General features: G+C 43.1%; 1 protein-coding gene across 2 annotated transcripts in view; it reads left to right on the top strand.

The window, feature by feature from the left end:
* bcam (basal cell adhesion molecule (Lutheran blood group)) overlaps positions 1–21,783 on the top strand; it is a 44,201-nt gene extending 22,418 nt beyond the window's left edge. The window contains exons 2-16 of one of the 2 annotated variants that reach the window (XM_034554329.1): positions 7,854–7,981; positions 8,223–8,436; positions 10,118–10,191; positions 10,307–10,403; positions 10,504–10,686; positions 11,962–12,083; positions 12,261–12,402; positions 12,936–13,051; positions 14,244–14,385; positions 15,093–15,217; positions 15,959–16,100; positions 17,016–17,036; positions 18,911–19,052; positions 19,869–19,968; positions 21,363–21,783. In XM_034554329.1, coding sequence (XP_034410220.1) covers positions 7,854–7,981; positions 8,223–8,436; positions 10,118–10,191; positions 10,307–10,403; positions 10,504–10,686; positions 11,962–12,083; positions 12,261–12,402; positions 12,936–13,051; positions 14,244–14,385; positions 15,093–15,217; positions 15,959–16,100; positions 17,016–17,036; positions 18,911–19,052; positions 19,869–19,968; positions 21,363–21,365 — 1,751 coding nt within the window. In that variant the 3' untranslated portion in view covers positions 21,366–21,783. The remainder of the gene's footprint in view (positions 1–7,853; positions 7,982–8,222; positions 8,437–10,117; positions 10,192–10,306; positions 10,404–10,503; positions 10,687–11,961; positions 12,084–12,260; positions 12,403–12,935; positions 13,052–14,243; positions 14,386–15,092; positions 15,218–15,958; positions 16,101–17,015; positions 17,037–18,910; positions 19,053–19,868; positions 19,969–21,362) is intronic. The other variant, XM_034554330.1, reaches the window with a different exon arrangement.
* Positions 21,784–21,988: the final 205 nt, after the last annotated feature.

Here is a 21,988-nt window from a genome sequence, read left to right as displayed (position 1 = left end):
CCTGTTTGAATGGGGTTGACTTCTCACCCAGTTGCCAAGACGACAGGACCAGTGCGGGGGAATCTCCTGGTAGACAAAAGAGTGTGTGAGGGGCCGACCTTGTAGCCCACTTCACACTGTTTGTCTTGAGCCCCCTAAACTGCCACGAGATGACACAACACACACACACACACAGACACACACAGACACACAGGCAGACACACACACCGGGAGACCTGTGATTTATCTGTCGCAACTGCTCACACTGTGATGTTACCTCTCTGCCCTCGGCTCTAATGCAATAGACACTTTCATACCAAAAGAAATCCACACACCCGCTGCGTGGCTGGCCAGGCATCATTTGCTGCCTCGCCGAACTTTGCGATGGCTTGTGGCTCTGCATGTTATTGCGTTTGCCGGAGGCAGACTGATGTGTGCCCGGGCTAATTGCTCCTAGCCTTACGTTTGACTCGGCTGCATTACGTCAACGTCAAATCCCCGGGAACATCGGTCCTCTTCTCAACTCCTTGTTCTTCTGACGTCGTCCTCTCGCTCCCCTTCGTCGTTTTACATGAAGTTCAACTTGTGAATCCCAATGAAGTTAAAACATGAATGAAGTGCTAATCACATGAGCCTCATTTAAAGCTTTAAAGGATAAGGAAAAGAGGAACAGATGCAGAGCAAGAAGGTTGATTTAAGAACCTGACAAGAAGAGATAAATGGAGCTAATACAAAAACTGCGGAAGACGGGAAAAAAAGGAACAATAAAAAGGTTACAGGATTCTTATAAAACCAATGATCAAATCTACAGTCTCTCCTTTGCACCGTCTCATCCCTTCCATCTCGAGCGGACACACTTCGCTGGTGGTTTTAGTAGCAGTAAATAACCAAAGTTAGAGACTCACATGACCTCCACAACCGGCTGCAGCCTGAATGTGTTTGTGTGTGCGGGCTGCTGCCGGGTCCCAGGTGTCAATTTGACTTCTACTCAGGAGGGACATCGGTGCACGTCCTGACAGGAAGACAGACAGCCCCCTTCATATCCTGTGATTGCGCTGCAAGGGCACAAGTGCACGTGGCGTCTGAACATCCGGGATCGGCTTATCTCACCTTTAATCACGACACACCTCCGCCCTTTCCCGACATAGATATCGCAGATTACACTCGTGAAAAACGGGGAAAAGACGAGGGCACCCGGTTTCTCCAAGCAATAAAATTCGAGCACCGTAGATATTATTGTGTTTGACTTCAATTAGAAGGCCAGATACGATCTTTGAAGCACAATAGACCTCCACTGTCTGCTGGGGGAGTCATGACGGCAGAAGCTTTTGACTGGCTTGTGAAGAGTCAGATGAGATTCATAAAACTGAGGAGGATTCTCTGAGTGCTGTAATTGGTACCTCAGAGTCCCGCCATCCCAAAGAATTAAGCCGTAAAAGTTTGTCAAATGTTGCTTGTGATGCATGTGACGGGAGTTTCTTTTCACTTCAAATACTCTTTGATTAAGATGTCATAACGTGTCATAATGGGAGCTGTTCAATGGAGTATTATAGCTACTTTATTAGTCCCACTTGGTGTAATTTCCTTTCTCATGGAACATCATAAGCAAATCTAGACACAGTAGCAAACAAAAGATTCATACGCAGAGCAAAGCAGCCGCCGCTGCTCAAACACAAGCGCACAACTTTGTAAAAAGGTCACCAACAAATCCTTTATGGGTATTCGAAGAACAAACTTATTACTGAATCGTTTTCTTTGCAGAATGTTGATTTGCATTATTCTTTATCATTATATATCTGTGTACACAAGCAGCACATGTACATGATCAGACTTCCAGTGCATCTGATATTGCACGCTGTGTCAGACTGCAGGCAATGTTTGCAGACTTTCATGGCCTTTGCAGTATTTTATAGCTATTCTTTTGGCCTTCTTGCATTGTCTTTCTTTCTACTTCTTTATGTTGTGTTCATTGTGTTCTGGCCAATTCTCCCTGTAATACTAATCATATGTCCGTATGATTCTAATTAGCATAAGCTACATATCAGGGCTTCCCTCTCAAAGGTCAACACTGAGCAGGACACCAACAGGTCATCACTGACAGCACTCGGCATGCAATGCGTGGCTCATTAGAAGTATCCATGGAGACAGACAATGCATCTATTTCTGTCCGGTTCTCAATGTGGTTTAATTGGTTGTCTCCTTGGTTGCAAAAAGTTCTACTTCTCCAAACATTTTGAGCACATTCTAGAGAATTGGGAAACTTCCACTTTGTCACTCTCTCTCTCTCTCTCTCTCTCTCTCTTCCCTTGTCAATCATCTTTGTGTCTTACTGTGCCTGTATCCCTCACTCCTTCCCTTTCCTTCTAGATGTGGCATTCATTGTGTGCGTGTGTGTGTGTGTGTGTGTGTGCGTGTTGGGAGAGGGGGGGGGGGGGGGGGGGGGGGGGGGGGGGGGGTAGAGTGGGGCAGCTGCTGTTCCTATGCTGCACCTGTTTCATCAGCCAGGCGTTGACGGACTCCAGGCCTTACATGGACCCACCCCGACACTGGTAGTCTGACCCAGCCTGCCCCCTACTCCCCCCCCCCCTCCCCATTCCAAACACACACACATACATCATACCATATATATATATATATATATATATATATATATATATATATACACTCAGGCCACTGCTCATTTCAAACTGTCAGCTATTCAAACTATGAGAGGGAACATGGTTTTCAGCAGAAGTGCACAAACACATCTTGCACCATTTTCATGTCTCTGCAGCGTCCAACCACAACTTTATTATTTACCAATGCCAGCAACATCCAGTAGTTTTAACAACATTAGCAAACACCACCCTCAGCACCCACTGAAGAGCCTCTTTCTGTTCTGGTCCTCTCGGGCACATTTCTGAGATGGATCGAGTTTGTCTGCTAAAATGAAACTCACTGTGAATGTGAAAGGCCCCTAAACACGAGATTTGAACTGGATCCAGTCCGCATGATTAATGGTCCATCATCTGTGTGAGAGCGGAGGGCAACCTGCCACGCCCTGCTGCCACGACTATACTCCCATGCACTGAGCCTCTGGCTCATGATGACGGTGAGTCATTCACATCGTGCCTGTGGTGGGAGTCGAGCCACATTTATACTTGTGGGTATGCTTTTATAGCTCAACAATTCATTGGTATCGCCAAAGATTTTACGTACCCCAAAGTAACCCTGTTTACATTCCCTCACTCAGTCTGTGATGGAGAGTGAGACTCCTGGTGAACCCTGCAGGAGAGATAGCTTCTTCAGAAGCAATATGTCTACTTTTACTGAAAACACGAATATGTATTGATGTTGTCCTCACTATCAATACTGTAAACATGATGAGTTGAACTTGATCGGTGACTATTTTTGATCATACAAAAATAAATACTCGCATGTTTCTCAACTGTGAGGATTTGCTGCTTTTATCGTCTTGCATACTTTCTTTAGATTTTGGAGTGTTGTTGTGTAGTGTATCATTTTAGAAAATGGTTAAAAAAAAAAAAAACGATTACAAAAAAACTGCAAATGTCTTGTTTAGTCCACAACTCAAAGATATTCAGTTTCACAGAGAAGTAAAGAAACCAGATTACAAAAAGCCTGAACGCACAGCCTATGCATGCAGACAGTTAAGTATGTATGTATGTAGCTACTGAGAAATCATCACGAGAGGGGCTGATCAGAGGAAAGTGATGAAAGACACTGAGGAAGCTATTGTGTTGTCTTTTTTTAATGACCGCGTGCTGAAGGTGACTCAGCTCTCGTGACATTGAAGCCGAGTCTTCTGCGACAGGACGCCGTTTGCTTTGGCAACAGCCAAACCCACTAATCCCGTTAGAGGCCACGCACAAACACACGGACACAGGTACACACACCTTCTGACAGTCCTCGTCCTCCGGGTCACACACTCCTCTTCAACCTTCTAGACTCACCGAATAGATCTTTTGTCCTCTCGTCTCAGCACTGATGCAGATATGCATGCTCTGTCTCTGTGACGCCCGCTGACTGTGATCTAACACACTTCCCTAGCACCGCCATCTCGGTGTATACAGTAGAATTAAATATAGCTACCCAGAACGGCGGAGGGATGTTTGGCTTAGCAGGGAGACAAAGCAGGCACTATCGGTGAAAGGAGGTTCATGGTGGCTTCATAAATAGGATCTAGTGGGGTGACAGCCATGTGGGTAAGACTGGGTTTCCACACACACACTGTTGTTATTCTCTCACCCTCTCGTTCTCCCTGTTTTCTTATTTCCTTTGTGCCTTTCCGATGCTATCTTACATTCTCTTTTCGGACACGCACATGCGCAGACAAGACACTCAAGTAAGTTTGTGCACCGGGTATTAAAGAATGCTCTTTGAGAATGAGGGATGAAGAGAGGAGAGTCAGAGAGAGACGGAGGCTCCTGGTTTGATGTCCAGAATACGACAGTCGGTGAGGGGAGAACAAGAGAGGAAAAGAGGACAGGAGAGAGGATGCAGCTGCTTCTTTTCATAATGAGGGGCGCCCCGTGTGTGTCGGTGTGTGTATGAAAGACAGAGCGAGGGTGAAAGAGATGCAGCCTGAGAGAAGAAGGCAGAAGGAGACACAGAGAGAGTATTAAAGATGGGTGCACATTAACTTTTCAGTAGATGTGGGACTGACACGACTCTCTGGCTCTCCTCCACTCTGCCACGCCACTTTGACTGCAGACTTGGCTCTTTTTTTTTTCTACACACACTGTACTTAACCGTTGCTTTTTGGGGTGGTTCATTCAGTTGCTCATAAATATCACATGCATTATAGATATACTGTAAGAGTGTGTGTTTGTGTGTGTGTGTGTACAGGTCACAGTCTGACCGTCTCGATTCCATCTGTCTTTCTACCCGGTCACGCACCCCATCACACACCACCTCACACACACTTTCCCTCTATTTGGCTAAATCCGATTATCCGGCCTGCGTCAGCTAATGAGACCCCCATGAAGCTAGCAGCCCCCCACCCTCAAAAGCCCCGGCCACTCTCTTTCTCTCTCTCTCTTTCTCTCTCTCTCTCTCTCGCACATGCACACGCACACTCACTGACAGCCAACAGCATGTGTCTCTAAATACACAAACACACTGCTCTAGATTCTAGATTGGACAGAGGACTTCCCCAATGATGCTTTAATAGTCCGTCTCTGTCTGTCCATCTGCCTCATGTGAACAACACAGAGCAGCAGCCTGGCTGATCACTCTGGTTCAAAACATATTGTGAATGAGACTGAGACGGACAATAAAATCAAATGAGGGATGGGGAGGTTGGCAGAGAAAGAAAGATGTGGTGCAGATGGACTCTGTTGATATCATTGCTTTAACTGTCTCTCTCAGTAGCTCAGTAATTTTGTTTACACACATGTAACCCGGCAACTGAGCAACAAAAAGAAAACTAAAAAAGTGTATTTTATGTCAGATACTAAACATCCAAACCATCCAAACATCCTCAGTAGGCTGTTTGTTCTGTGTTGCTGACACTATTAGGTGACTATTAATATCCCATGTAAGAGGAAGCTGATTTAAAAGTGAGGATTCAGCTATTTTATTTCTATTCCATTATGTCTGGCAAATTTGTGTCAGATGGGAAATGTGCATAAAATATATATGAGCCAAGAATACCGCTGTGTTTTTCACAGGAAGTGAATGTGATACGTTTTGTAGTACTTGCAAGTAACAGATACAAAATGTACCCAGCAGATAATTGCCAACATGAAATACCATGGTTTCACACTGAGGGAATGATATTTAATTTGTACATTATAGACAACTGCATTTCTCATAACCAGTGTCCAACCTTAAAGTTCATCCCAACATTTAAAAAACATCAACAACATAAGAAACAATCTAGATTGATGTGTGATATGAACATCATATCACACATCAATCTAGATTGTTTCTGCTGGCAAAACAGACATTGATGCTGAGATATTTAAATGTTATTTTTGAGCGCTTTGAGCATCAAGTATATAGCCCCATTATATTGGAGAGAAGACAGACATCCACAGCCAATATCTCCAAAACAATCTACATTGATAAAAAGCTCTAAAGGTTAGAGGAACAATGAGTCTTTTATTTTGGGTTGAACTGTCACTTTAATCTGTAGATTTGTGCCAAAACCAGATTACTTGAGTAAGTAACTGAGTTGAGATTTGGGCTTTCATGTGCCAGTAAGTCACTTGATGTAATGTGGTATGTGTGTGTATACTTAAATCCTGAGTCCCTGCCTAAAAGCGCAGCTCTTGGTTTACATCCGTACGTTTGCTTGTCTGTGTCCCTGTTTGTGTTGGCATGGAAACAGAGGAGGATTTTATTTTGGGCTACATCCCTCTTGCAGACTCGGAACATGAGACTTGGCTTGCAAAACTAATGTTTCACTTGAGAGCTGAGCTTATAGAACACACTATTTAGAGAGGGGTTAGTGTGAGAGGCAGGATGAAAATGGAGAAGGGAAATGAAAAAGTAACTGAAGAAGAGAAAGAACGGCGGAAAGAGACATGAGAGATTTTCATCAAATGTCAATGCTTGACTGACCCTTGACCTCTGTGGGATGTGTGGGTCACGGCGAATCTCAGCGTCTGACCCTGGTGGAATGTGTCTCACTAACACACACACGGTGTATTGTTGACCACACTTCCTGTTATCTCCTCTCTATGAACTCTCTGCCTTCTCTCATTTCCTTGCATCCTTCGCTCTCTTTCCTCCTCACGGTGAGGTGATAACATGGTGGCCGTCCCTCAGCTCAACTCGTCTCTCTTTAAACATTTTGAGCAAACCACTCTTTCATTTCCCCCTTCTGCATTTCTCTGCCCGGTTATTTAAACTACCCGGTCGAACCGCCAGGATTCCCAGAAGGCCATCCTCCTCACTCTCGGTTTTGCACAACAAATAAATAATTTAAGTGTGGATTTTGTAGTCCAGCAATTGATGACATGACTAATTTATGTTATCATACAGAGTGTGGGGCTGTGTTGTTCATTAGCTACACTTGTGTTCAAAATATGAATATTGAATTGAGTGTAGATCTATGGGGGGTTTCACCACACTTCACTTAATGTTGTCAGTGTTTGTTGACTGTTGTTTTCCTGATGCAACCGTTATTTACTTTATTTCAAAAAAATCTAGTTCATTTTCCATGGAGGTTGTCACACAAGCCTGCCAAGTGGTCGTGCATATCTAACTGTATAGACTATGAAATATGCCGTCCATATTATGATAACTTAATTTAACAACATTGTCCTTTCTTTCCCAACATTAGAGCCTCCCACTCACCACACAGTGGACTCGTGCGTTACTGTACCAGAATTTATGACACTGTACGTGCTGCAGTGACTTCATTAGCACAAATGGAGCTCCTTCCCTTCCTTTAGTTCTCCGTCCTTCCCTTTCCCCTTCCTCTTCCCCTTCCTCTCCTCTCTGTAATGCAATCACCTTGTGACCTTGTTTCTCCATAGCTAGGTTGTGTAGAGTGTTAGAGAGTTAAAGTGTTACCTATCCCCACTGAAACCAGTTTGAGTGCATCCTGTGCCCTAGCTGCTAATCTCTCCCATTGTTATATATGTGTGCATCCTAATGTCTCTATTGAATGGAGAACGCCGACAGTGACGAGGGCCCTGTAGCTTCCCTCGAGGTCCCTCAACAGTTTTTACTGCTGTCCATAGACCTTAAAGGGAATACCGATACTTGTAGCTCGCTATCCTTTGCAGCAAATGGCTGCTGTTTGTGTCGTGGCCTGCCATGTCATGTCTGGTATCGATGCAACACACTAACACATTACTACCGGTCCTTGTGGATTCCTGTGCTTGAGGCGTTAATCATATTGTGCGTGTTTTTCTCTGCAGTTTGTAGTGGAGGTGTGACCGTGAACGTGACTCCTAAAGTGGAGGTGCTGAAAGGAGAGACTGCCAAGTTGCCCTGCACATACACCGTCTCACCAACACCCAGCAACACTGTCGTGGAGTGGTACATTGTAAGTCATTTCCAGATATGTATGTTCTTTATCCTTTGACAGGAAAAGTACTTTTTTTTTTTTTTTTTCTTGTGGTATCCACGTGGTAGAAATGCTTCATAAATGACTGCACTGTTTATTTATTTGCATGTTCTCTTACTGATTGCTGTTTCTTTGTCTTATTTCCCCTTCTTCCATTGCTCCCCATGTTTCTTCCACAATGTTTCTTTCTACATCTCCCTCTACCTCTCCATACATCCAGGAGGAGCATGACACCAGGAAGCGCGTGGCTTTCTCCCAGGGTGGCGAGGGAAAAAGCGATGCTGGCACCCTTCTGTCTGGGCGGGTCACTATCGGAGAAGACTTCTCCTTGACCATCACCTCGGTTCAACCCTCCGACGAGCTTGTCTTCTACTGCCAGGTCACCGCTGGCCTCTCTGGGGTCGGAGATGCCGCCACTATGCTCAAAGTCTTCTGTGAGTCTACCAGTGTCCTATGACCTTTTTTAATGACCTCAAAGTGACCTTTTCAAAGAGGATCCCCCTCACTAACACATCAGTTATCAATGAGTGGAATTTATGATTTGGTGTGTCACTGCCACTAAAGGTTTATGGCTCTAATTAGATCTGTGTGTGGGTTCATGCATACTTTCATTTAGAAGTGGCTTAATTGTACCTAATGCATGTAATTCATTTTGCAGATTGCTTTTCGCACATACTGTACTCTATGTCCATACAAAACCTCCTTATATAGTCGGCTAACATAAAGCATGATTTGTCACAATTGTCCACGTGTCAAAAGTAGGGCAGGCTTCAGCTAATTTTTATTTTCTGTGTAGAACACTTTCGAACCTTTTTCAAAGCCTGAGGTTACCTAAGTTCCCCAGAGGTCAATTAACTGCAATCTAATCACTCTTGACACAATTGATGAATAGTTCAATCCCACCTGTCATGTCTCATATCTCACCTTAATAACGGTCCAGATTTATCACCAAGTCGCCAAGGGCTGACCCTTTCTGTCCTTTTCCCCTCCCTCAGCAACCCCTGAGCAGACATCAATCATACTTATCATTTAGCGGCATAACCAAAATAAATACAATTCATTCGCATTTTTGATTGGACTGATCAATCACTCTAAAGAGGTAGGATTTGTGTCGGGAGAATAGCAAAACAACCCTTTCCCTAGTCAAGCTCCCACTTGGAAACAAGTGGGAGCGTCCGAGTTGAACATTGATGCACTCAGAGGCTCTGAGGTTTAAAGCAGTCTCATAAATTCAGCTATTAATTGTGAATGGGAAGTCAGTGCTCTACAATACCTCAACGCAGTGCTATTTGACAACGGCCCTTTTAGATGTACTTAATGCCCACAGTTGTAAGAAACAGACCACAAACCAACAATTATTCTGTGTCCACATTTGAACACTTGACCCGATGGGGAAAGAATTATAGTGGGTCTTTCCTGCCTTAACTTAATCGAACTGAGTTATGAGGTCTCCTGAGGGTTAGCAGTGATAGCCTGGTTTCTCTCTCTGTCTCTCTCGGGAGGCCGACAATGAAGTGGGGAAACAGTATGCTGAGTAAAACACGATAAAGATAACTCTGCCTCTCTATTTAAATGACTTATTGTACGCTAAAAACCTTTATTCACCTCAATATATAAGGCTGATAAGAGAAGGTAGACTCTGGAAGGGGAGTGGTTATAGAAATAAACCAGCAGTTTTCTGAGCAGTGTAACAAAAAGGACTAAACACAAAGACTTGAGTGAGACAGAGAGAGGAATACCCATCTACTGTTTATTTGTATAAGCAGTCAACAGCTGCAGGCAGTGATAAGATGACCTTGCATGTGAACAAGTGAGCTCGGGAATAAAGCAGAGAAGTTGGAAGGAATACTGTCTGTGAGCCAGTGAGAGGAGGAGTGCTGTTATTGTTATGTGACGCTCATCGGCTCATGTGAACCAGGTCCCACTGGAATAATGTGAGGCAGGATATTTACGGCTCCACTTAATTAACAAGGTCAGCAAGCATGTGGATTGCATGGCTGCATTTTCTCAAGTGGAGTGAGTGTGTCTATACATTAAATGTTTTCCTTCTAGTGAATTATAATGTAATGATAATAACCCCCCCCCCCCCCCCCCCATCCTCTTTTTCTGTCTCAGTTGCTCCTGAGAAGCCAGAACTCACAAAGCCGTCAAGTCAGGCCATTTCTGTGGGAGAGACTATCAGCTCTGAGGTGTGTGAGCAATTCCTTTGACTAGATCTGCATCCTGTGTGTGAGTTTATGACTTCATGTGAACGATGTAGACCCACATATTCAGTCGCCTGCATTTTTTCTCCATGTGTATCAGATTGGTACCTGTGTGACAATGAACGGTCATCCTCAGCCAAGAATTATCTGGTTCAAAGATGACCAGCCCCTCCCTGAGGTCAAAGACAGGAAAGAGAGTATGTGTGTCAATGTTATGAACAAACAACATTATATCATATACACATCCACGTGCCAACCAGAAGATAATCTGTTTGCCTTCTCCCTCCTCTCTGTCAGAGACCAATATGATTTCCTCGGTGGTGAAGGAGGCCTCTGGTCTCTCCACTGTCAAGAGCACCCTGTACATGCAGCCCAAAAAGGCAGACAAGGACTCTGTGTTTCAGTGCACCGTGGAGTACAGCATGCCAGGGGACCAGATCAAACAGAAGAAGTCTGACCCCATCACCCTCAACCTCAACTGTGAGTGGACGGACTACACTTTTAATTAGTGAGCTTTGCAGCTGCTGGCAGGTGGATTTTGTCACCTGTGGACAGAGCCGTGTTAGCTGTTTGCCCCTCGTTTACAGTCTTAATGCTAAGCTAACACTAAGACTAAGTGTGGTTTTGGCTGTAGCTCATGGGGGAGAGCAGTCATCCCGCAACCACAAGGTACCCGGTTCCATCGCCGCTCTCCTCCTAGTTGCATGTTGAAGTGCCCTTGAGCAAGACACTGAACCCCCAGGTGCTCCCCGGGAGCTTCACTGCAGCCCACTGCTCCTTAATAACTAAAGATGGGTCAAATGTAGAGAAGAATTTCCCCACTGTGGGATCAATAAAGTTATTATTATTGTATCAATTTTCTCTCTGCAAGAGACTGAATACAACTGCAGAATTAGGTAATTGTATCTTATCTAACACATTAAGCGGAGATTACCTAAAATAACATGTTATATACTTAACCGTAGCTTCTAAATGGGCTTAACTTCAGGTAAGTGCATTAGCTTTGTACTCACAAAAAGAATTTGTGTGCAGTCGATTTGACAGCCTTATTATTAAAGCGATGAGAAGTTTTTTTATTTCAATTGGAACTTCTTTAACGCCTTACATTGTTTACCATGTCCACCATCTTAGTTTTTTGTGTTAGAGTGCTAACATGTACTACTTAGCAGTAATAAGAAATTACATCTGAGCCTGATAGGTCTGCAGGTATTTATATCAAAGTATTTGTAACTTTTTAATTTGACGTTATGATATTAAAAGCCAGTGATCCTGAGAGGAACATGACTGGCTATACACAATTTCATGGCAATAGTTTTTGTTTCACTAAAAGCCCAAAATATCATCAAGTAATTAGGATTTAACCTTTGGGGACCATAAATGTTTGTACAAAATGTCATTTCAGATATTTTAGTCTGGACCAAAGTGGTGAAAACATTCAAGAAAATGAATCTATTTATTTATGCTCTATCTGTAAGCCTCTCCCTTTTCCTCCATCCTCATGTTACTGTTTCACTTTGACAGAAAACATACGCCCTTTAAACAATATCAACAAACAGCTATTAGTGTTATCTTTTCCTGTCATGGAATTTAATATTCAGCTCAATAAGAGGGATGAAGCAAGGAAAGAGGAGGTACTGGCAAAGTAAAACCTCCCCTCTGGAATGCCTTCACATCTCTGATTGATGACATTCTGTCGTGTGAATCTATCCAAAGAAGGAATTTTCACCTGTTCCATGTCTGTTCTTGTTCATGTAGATCCCTCTGAGAAAGCGACCTTTTCCCTTCTCAACACTGATCCAATCAAAGAGGGCGACGTTGTCACCATGAAGTGTGAGACTGATGGAAACCCTCAGCCTGAGTTTGACTTCACTAAAGATGTGCGTGTCTTTTTCTGTTTGTTTGGACGAGAAAGAGCCTTGTTGTTGTGGTTTTCTGCTTTTGTTTTGTATATCCCAACTTTTCATACAAATGTGTTCATCTTAGTTACACTCTCACTCAATCGTTACTTGTGTCTCTCTCTCTCTCTCTCTCTCTCTCTCTCTCTCCAACCTCAGGGAAAAGCCATCGCTGGTCAGGGTGGTCTCCTTTTGCTGAAATCTGTCAAGCGTACAGAAGGTGGTGTGTACAAGTGCACAGCCACAGATTTCGATAACCTGGACGCTGACCTGAGTGGAACCATCACCCTCTCTGTCAACTGTGAGTGAGCCACACACACACACACACACACACACACACACACACACACACACACACAAACTTCATAATTTAAACGCACATAGAGAACCATTTACCTCCTATTGCAGTTTGGCCTTTGAAGTAAGCCCTTCTTTTCATCAGTAAGTCATATAATTAAAAGGGTTACAATGGAAAGAGCTTTAATGGAATCCTTTCAGGGGGCTGATATCCAATTCAATTGTTCACAGTTCATCTGCTACTTTTAATGTCATCCCAACTACACTCCGTAATTTGATCTTATCGCACTTATTAAGCGGAGATAGCGCAGAAATAGCATGGAATAGGCTTTAATTTGGCTATGAAATGGGCTTCACTTCAGATTAAATGCATTAGCCTTAGCAGATATTCGGCTGCTCACGGTAAATTATTACATATTTTTGAAGTGATGAGAAGCTTATTGATTTCAAGTGGTACTTCTTTAACTCTGTAGCATGTATAGAAGGCCTCAGGTTTCATGTGTCTTCCTCCCTCTCTTTCCATTTTCTCTATGCCAGACATCGACCCAGTGAATGTGACCCCTGCCGAACCTCAAGTCGTCAAGCTCGGAGACAACGTGGAGTGGCAGTGCAAGACCAAGGCCTCCGCCGGGCACACTGTTCAATGGAAAAAGGTGTGCTCCATTTCTGTCTCAAACTGAATTCCTTTTGGTCTCACTCATGATGCATTTCTAGGAATACAGTGCTTTGCTCTTTTTCCTCATCTGTCCACAGAATTATGTCTGAGCATTCCTAGATAACAGTTTTAAAACACGTATCTGTCTTCCTGACTTATTAGCAGCACTGGCTGGATGTTGAACAAGAACTCAGTCCTTCCTGGGGATCCATATTTGGTCATTTGGGGATTCTGGTTCTCCACAAAGTTCTCCTCATTGGATAGGACATCATTTCATAATGTGACACATACAGAACTGACTTAGTGTGCAGCTGGCACCCAACACAAGAGCCTTTGGATCAGACGCAGTCGTGGCCCTGCTACACAAGCTGCATTGTGTTGTGTCCAATTGCAGCAACTGGAGAGCAGACGCTGGTGTTTGTTCCATTTGGTGTGAACACCAATGCTAATGACACGTTATGTAATTCATCATGAATCCAAAACGGAACAGGGAAGCTTAGTTTATGTAATGAATGATTTCCGTTTTACAGTAGCAGCCAGATAACTTCATGACATGCCACTATCTGAGTGAACGGCAGCAGCTGATTAGGGTTATAGATAATCAACAGTTTTGAATGTGTGTGTGCAATAGGTTAAAGATAATAGTTAACGGAGAGCACTCCTTCTGAAATCTTTTCTATGGACAACAAACGGTATGCTCTAAATGTATTTTCTCCAGTTAAAATACCAAAACAATTTGTTACATTGGAAAACCACTAATCGGCGTGGCAGCGGTGGTGTTCTTTTCTGTATTTTGGTATTCATCTGCTCTTCTCCACTTGTTATGTGCACTATGTTCCTCCTGTGCTGAGCCTGTTTGTTGTAGCGTGTGTATCTATTGTTGGGTCTCCTGGGTGTGATAGAAATGCCCAGACTGCTGGTTCTCTGAGTAGAAAACGTGTTTGTTCTCCGTAAGAAGGATTCTTACGAGAAGGAGTTGAGAGGAATGGCAAGAGGTTCATCATGGAGGACGGACTTTGATCTGTTTTCACTGCTCTTTGGAAACAGCGTGTGTGAAGGTTCTTCTTCGGCTTTCCCAGCATAGCAATGCTGTTCTAGTCCCGTATTCACATGCAGAGAATACAAAGAAAGAAGTGCGGGCTGATGGCGTGACTGCAATTGGTTTTATTTCTCTACGTGTGTTCCTCCAGGGCTCCGAGGTGCTCTCACAGGACGGCATGCTGTCAATACAAGAGGTTTCCTACGATAAAGCTGGAGAGTACATGTGTGTTGGAGCCGTGCCATCTGTGCCAGGACTGACTGCTCAGGCTAGTGTCAACCTCACTGTCAAAGGTAACACACCTGCGTAAACATTCACACATGCATCAGGAAAACCAACAACACGGCGTTTGGACAAGACTTAAGTAAAGATCACCACAGCATCTGTATTATTTTATTTTAAAACACACACACACACACACACACACACACACAATTCAGCCACAGCCACACACTCATTGATATACAGTCAAGCTTTGGCAGTAACTTTAAAAAAAATACATGTGGCCTACTGCTTAAGAGTTGCAAATGAAATGGCACTTTATACTCAATTGTAAAAAAAAAAGGGAAATCATATTTTTATAAATTACCCACCCTATGCCCCAACCTCACACACACACATGCACGCACGCACACACAAGCACACGATAATAACAATGGTCGGTGTTTGGGTGTACTCGGTATTGTTTCAGTCAGAGGAAGGAAGTTGTGTAGTTCATAAATGCAACGGGGAGCAGGTGTGGCTTCCTACTTTTTCAGTATGGGATGAAACCATTAGGGTGCTGTTACAACATACCATACAGTAGTTTAGCAGAATCAACTTACATTTTGTCCTTAACTTAAGATAAACACACATGTTTCATTTAGTTGAAGTTAATTCATTTTATAATATATTGTGCACGTGTGTATGCACGTGTGTATATTGTGCGTGTGTCTAAACGTTCGCTGTGTTGTTTATACGAAGACGTTCCCTTGTTCACCGGCTCTTACACTCTTTCCAGGAAAGCCGATGATCGAGGCCCCCGTCATTGGAGTGGTGGGGATGGAAGGAGACACGGTGACTCTGAAGTGCGCCGTCTACGGCTTCCCTGTCCCTCAGTTCACCTGGAAGCCCTCAGGGAAAGAGGTACGAGGGTCAACATAGTCACCACTAACGCAGAACAAATCGTTTTTTCTTGGGTGAAATGAACACAAATCACTCTGTAAGAATATGTAATTGCTCCTTTCCTGGATGGGATTGCACAAGTAAAACTGTAAACTTGAAAATGTATTTCAAACGAACAGCGTTTTCTTTGTGCGGGGGGGGGGGGGGGTCAATATGTGAAGTTTGAGGCAGAGTTCATATCATCTGAAGATCTTGCTATGCTGGTTGTTGAACTTCTAATGCAATGGAAAAAGGAGGGTCAAAACAGCTTTCAGGACGATGGGAAAGTAATATTTTATTCTCATATTTCATATTGATGTGATATAGTTGAAAGGGAAATCCTATATGAAGCAGCTTTAAAGAAACTTACAGGGGGAATAGAGCTTCGTGATTGACATACTACTTTAAATAAAGTGAAATCAAACTTTCATGATCCTTCTGAAAGATTTGATCATTTTAGAAGCAAATAGGGATTTATATAAGATCAAAGCGAAAAGATAATGAAGCTTTCACAAGTGACTGTTTTTTAGATCATATTTGATGTTGAAGTGAGAATCAAGAAAGGAAATATTGTATAAATCATGACTAGAGTGTGAAGGAACAAGGCTTATTAGAAAGAATTAGCGCAAAAATATGAATTGGAAAATATGCCGCAAACACAAAATATGAAGGAATATGTAAAAATGCGTGTTGTTTTTCTTCCATCTCTCTCCCCCTTGGCAGTCGGTATCAGTGAGAGGTAACAAGGCGGTGAGCGCCCTGACCCTGCAAGCCACAGCCGAGGTCATGAAGGACGGGGTGACCTGCGAGGTCTCCAACGAGTACGGAACAGATAGCAAGACCTTCCTGGTGTCTCTCAAGAGAGGTCAGTGTCGAGAGAAGACCATGCTACGTTATCTCCCTTCCTCCTTCCCCTTCATGTTTTCTTCACTGAAGGCTTTTAATGATCAGCTGTGATAAAGAGATATGTTTTTGAATGACAGTGAACATTTCATGTGGCAACAGGTGTTTGCTCAATCATTTTTAGGAGAATTAGATTGAGCAGATTTCTCAGTCACCCTCGTCATGATCAGACGTGGGTAGTAAGGAGTTACATTTACTCCGGAGTGGTGTGTCGTTTTTTTTTTTGTGTTTACTAAATAGAGATTAATGCACCACACAAACTAGTTCTTATGTCGAGGCTAATTGTCTGAGCTAACTGACAAAACGCAAAAAGCTTGTTCACATTTTGGTCATTTGAGTAAATGAAATGTGGAATATGGTCGACCAATCTGACCTGACACTTGACAAAATTGACGTTTAATAATGAAGATGGAGATTTGAAGTTGTATTCATGTCTCTAATTGCAAGATGTATGCCAATAATAGACTAAATAGTCTAATAATAAAGTATAATCAGCTAGCTTAGAAAAATCTGATATTTCTGCACCAAAACTGGATGAACTTCGAATCACACATTTATCCATATCAGTAGATATTCTTGAAACAAATGTGTGATACCTGCCAATTAAATGTAATATATTTTTTTGCATCCTAAAACCGTCATTTTGTTTGTGATGCCACGGAGACTTCCTTTTAGGCTGCTCCACAGATGATTGCTTTTGACTCTATGCTTCTGTAGATGTTTCCTAGCAACCAATTGCTTCCAACTCAGGAGGGACACAATTTTAGTAATGGTTTCACAAATAGCTGGTGCAAAGCAAATCCAGGCTTCTTTTGCTCTTTTGCCGGCACCGTAGCCTGCAATCTAAACCCTTTCTTCTTTTCCTCTTGTCTCGCAGCAATTGACTCGGCCGACAGAGGTAGAGCCTTCTCCCTTCTCCTCCTCTTCTCCCTCCTTCTGTCAGGACTCTGTGTTGTGCAGAACCTGTAATTTAGAAACCCCCCTTCACCCATCTCCTCTTGCCCCAGCCCCTTCATCACACACACACACGCACGCACGCACACACACACACACACACACACACACAACTCCTTCCACTGTACTGTAATCTTGTATATTTCCCCTCTTGCTACCGAACACTGTGGATATTGTATATTGTTATTCTTCTTCTCTTGTCACCTTTGTATGATGTCTGTCCTATATTTTGTGGATGCTACTTCAACTTGTGTGGCCCCTTGGGGGACAATAAAGGAATCTATTCTATTCTATCCCTTCCTTTCCTCTCTTTGTTTCTTCACTGTCTCCTTTTTGGTCCCCCTCTTCTTTCCGACTGCGCTCTTATTTTCTCGCTTTTCCTTTTTCGCCGTTTCAACTCGCCGGGGAGCTGTGTGTGTGTAGGATTTAGTAACCTTAGCGTCTGTGTGCGTGTGCTCTCAGTGGTGTGTGTTTTGTGGTGGTTGCTTTGCTATGCTCTGGGACTGAGAAACTCTCTTTTTCTCAAAGTGCTGCTCTCTGGAAACCCTGTGCTTAAGTCAGGTCTGTATCGCTAACCCTATTGACATGTGTATGGCGTTCGTCTAGAACTGTAAGTCACTGTGTATTTATGTGCGTGTGCACACACAGCATTCATGTGCTTGTGTTTACGATAGCTCATGTGTTTGTGTTTCCATACTTGTATTACTGTGGCTGAGAGGACAGACTTTAGATAAGGGAGGAAGATGTTGTCCATCACAACTTTATTTGATTCATTTGGTCTCCTTAATGTCAGAACAGTGGGAAAAGCCTGTTACAGTCTAGTTCTGTTTAAACCCCTGTTATTACATGACAACGCAGAGGCAAAGAACATTCCTCCACTTTGTTCTTTGTTCTTCGTTGTGTATATCATTATGCCACAGCATATAACGGCATGTTTGCAGTTCATTTAACTCAATGCTGCGGCCAGTTTAGCCACAGAGAAAAGAGAACAGTACTGTTTACCAGAACTACGCCTGTGGTACAAATTTAGAGGAATAGTTTGACGATGTAGTCTTTTCATTACTGTGAAGGTGTCAGGCAACCAGTGGAGACTCTGGGAAGTCACTGCTCCCCATCAAGAAAAAAGTTGAACTATTCCTTTAAGTGACACTAGCCTGCCAATCAAACAACAAGTATTCTTAAAAGCCATAGTTCGACACAGGCCTTCAAAACACTTGCTACATGTATTATAATGTTAAAGTTTATGTAGAACAACATGGAATCTGATGAACACATGTAGTGTCATGTCCTCACAAGTATAGTAATACAAGTTTAGGTGGATGGGTGAGTATGTTCAGTGTTGTTTTCTGGCTCTGGTCAGCTGTCTTGTTGTTATCTGTGAGTATACAGGCCCCGTGTTTTGGGTCCCATCACTTTTCAGTCGTTGCATTCAAAAGTTAGACTAACCCCACATCCCACTCCCCGTTCCTTCTCCTCTCCACCCGCCCATCCAACCGTTGTCTTCATCTGGACACCCATCCTCCCCCTCTCTCCATCCTCCCCTTTCCATCCCGTCTCCCTCTCGTGGTACCCCAAATTAAAATACTTTCCCCCCTCTCTTCTACCCCACGAATCAAACACCACCTACACTCCTCATGATTACCCTCTCCCTTCCACTGCCCCTCCAAAATCAAAAACTCCCCCATCTTCCTACTACCTCCTCCACTGTGATCCCCCCCCCCCCTCCTCCTCCACCTTCCCACCAACCCTCCACCCCACCATCCGTCCCTCCATCCCTTCGTCCCTCCCTCCATGTGTCCCTCCATTGCGGTGCTGTAGCTGACAAGCAGCAGGGAGGCTCCAGCGGCGTGGTGATAGCCGTGGTGGTGTGTGTTCTGCTGCTCCTGCTGATGGTGGCTCTCATCTACTTCCTGAACAAGAAGAGCAAGCTGCCCTGCAGCAAAAAGGACAAGAAGGAAGTGTGAGTACACAAGAGGGCAGTGGGGGAGGGAGGGAAGGAACAGGGGGACATTAATGAGGATTAATGGTGCTAGTGATTACCTCATTGGCTCAATAACCAACGATGGCGCTTGTTGTAAGGAGGTTCTTTGTAATAAAAAGAAATGGCAACAAACTCTTCCAAAGTGAATTGAATAGGGGGGGGGTGCGATTCAAACAGTGATGATAAAAGAAGGAAAAAGCATGTTCAAGTTTGTACACTTTTTTACATTTTTTTAAATACACTAATTCAATAAATAGAGAACATTTTATAATGTAGCAAATAAATGGATGAATGAATCCAAATGATAAAAAGTAAGAAGTGTGAGCTCTTGGATGACAAAAGGCCAGTTTCTCGACCAGTATCAGAGTCAAATTGTGTACAACAGAGCTGCTAAAAGACCTGATTGCTCCAATGCTCCACTTTATGCTGAGCAACATGCCGGGTTTTCATATACTGTATGTTCATATCAGCGTGCAGATTACAGTCAGAAAATCTGATGTCTCTACTGGGAAATAATCCTCAAACATATTTTGTTTTCTTCCAGTTAGCCTATCGTGATTAACTGGGATGGAGTGTTATTGTATTTTTGATTTGTAATCCTTAGAAATATTAAATATATACATAATAGTTTCAGCGTACGCTAATCATTGCAGAGAAATTTGACAAGCTGTAAACCAGATGTTCGAGGTAAATGTTCTCCGCAGCAGCGATCAACACGCTTTGGTCATGTCGACATCCATACTTCCCCTTGTCTTCCACCTGTTTTTCATCGTTCTCCCCTCGCTCTCCCCGCAGTGCCACTGGAGAGGTGAACAACGACATCGTGGTGGAGATGAAGACAGACAAGGCCAACGAAGAGGCCGGTCTCCTCAACAAGAGACCCTCCACGGAACAGGTCAGGCCAATGGAAACAGACATCGAGGGGTTAAGGGTGATGCACCCGGGCTTTGGTCCACAGTGAGCTTACTTACTTCTGCACTCGTGAATGTAACTCCTGAAGCGACAGACCACTGGTATGCAGGGACGAGCCAAGGACACTTCTGCTAGTTAGACATTTGATGAACACATAGTTTCCATTTTATCACTTTCTTCATTTACTCAATGTTTTGTTCAGGCCGCTGAGATGTATTTATCACAGAAGACAAGAAAATGCACTAAAGCCTGAAGTTATGTTGTGTAGGAATTTGTTCTACTTGTAAATGTATTAAAGTACGTTACAATTATTTGGAGAAGCAAGCAGAAGCAACTGGAAAGCTGTAGAATAGTCAGAAATCCCATTTGGATATGTTGCAATGGTCATGTAGACATTAACGTGCCGACAAGATCCTTCATAGAAAATGTGTTGGACATAAACACAAGCTTTACAGTCAGCAGAAATATATAGAGACTTAAGTAAGTTTTAGATCAAAGAAAGCTGTCGCTGCACCTCGATTGATGGAGCGTGACAGCTGTACAGAATGCGCTGAAAATGTCATCATGAATGTAAAACTTTCCATTATGAAATTCATGGTAGTGGCATTTTGACGGGGATGTAAAAGCCATTTTAAGCGAGTCTTGTTTTATGTGCTTTCTGAGCCTACTGACAGCCAAACCGTGTGACATTTCACAACTGCAGGGAGATTGCAGACCCACTGTCTCTGCTTTTGAAATGGATATATCGAGAAGATGTGAAAGTGGGTCTCTCCATGTGCTATCAAGAGATTTTTCTTTCCCGAGATGTCATTATAAAATGATCACCCTGTAAGCTGTCTTCGAAAAGGCCCCAGCCACACATATTTATTATGGAGAATGTCCCACGATACTAAGTACGCAACTAGCTCGTAATGCCAGCTGCAGATACTAATAATATATGTTATAATAATAATATGTTCGGAAACAGTATTCTCTTGTTCCATGTCAGCATCCTAATAAAGGCATACAACCCCCCCTCTTACACATACGTTTTATATGTAAGATACTACATGAGTTAAAGAAGGAAAATACATTGTACACGAACAGCAATTAAGATTGACCAATTTATACGGTGACATTTAGCGTGAGAATATCATTATTTATTTGTAATTGTTATATAAGTCTACTGTACTCTAGTTAGTTAGCGCCAGATACATTGGGTGAATACAAATGTAAAGGTTGTGTAGTAATACTGTAATGTTAAGTTAAAGAACATTCTTTATTCAGTTTGCATTGGAGCATGTTTGAACATTAAATATCACATTTATTTAAATTCATCCAAAATGCAAATGAGCCATGGTCATATTTGTATGTTTCCTGTGTGTTTTTCTCTCACAGTGATACAACGACAAGATGAAAGTGGGATGAAGGGAAGGAGGAGAACAGTTATGAAGACAACAGGGCTACTTTTTATTCACTCCCCAAGATTGTGGGGGACAAGAGGAGGAACATGGACATTGGTTTGTTTTGGGGATCTTGGGAGGCATTGGTTATGATTGTTTTATAACCTGGAGTACACCTTTTTGGATGGAGTTTCTCCTTTTTGTTTTCTTTTTAGAGACTCCATCCATATATGCTACGCCAGGTTTAAAACCATACTTGTGCAAAATCACAATGTGACATCACTGGATGACATCATTATCGCGGCTTCTTTTTAATTCTTCCTCGCCAATCTTCGGTTGACTCCTCTGCAGAATAGAGCTGAACACCGAGGCATGGCGGACACAATCCAGATTCAGTGGCACAATCTTTCTTTTCTCCCCCGAATGAAACACAAAATGCTTTTAAGCCACTGTGATTTTCTGGAGTGTCCGTCTGCCTGCAAGCCTGCAGAACTGAACGTCTATTCTGCCCTGGAGTCTGCACTTAAATTCACTGCTCTCTGCCGGGTATATTGGGGAAAAAATGATCACACGGTGCCATTCTGCTTTCATTCACCGCAATAACAAGTGATGATTTACGCT

The sequence above is a fragment of the Cyclopterus lumpus genome, chromosome 16 (assembly GCF_009769545.1).
Source record: "Cyclopterus lumpus isolate fCycLum1 chromosome 16, fCycLum1.pri, whole genome shotgun sequence".
NCBI lineage: Eukaryota > Metazoa > Chordata > Actinopteri > Perciformes > Cyclopteridae > Cyclopterus > Cyclopterus lumpus.
The sequence above is the reverse complement of the archived record's forward strand: the minus strand, read 5'-3'. Positions and strand labels throughout refer to the sequence as shown.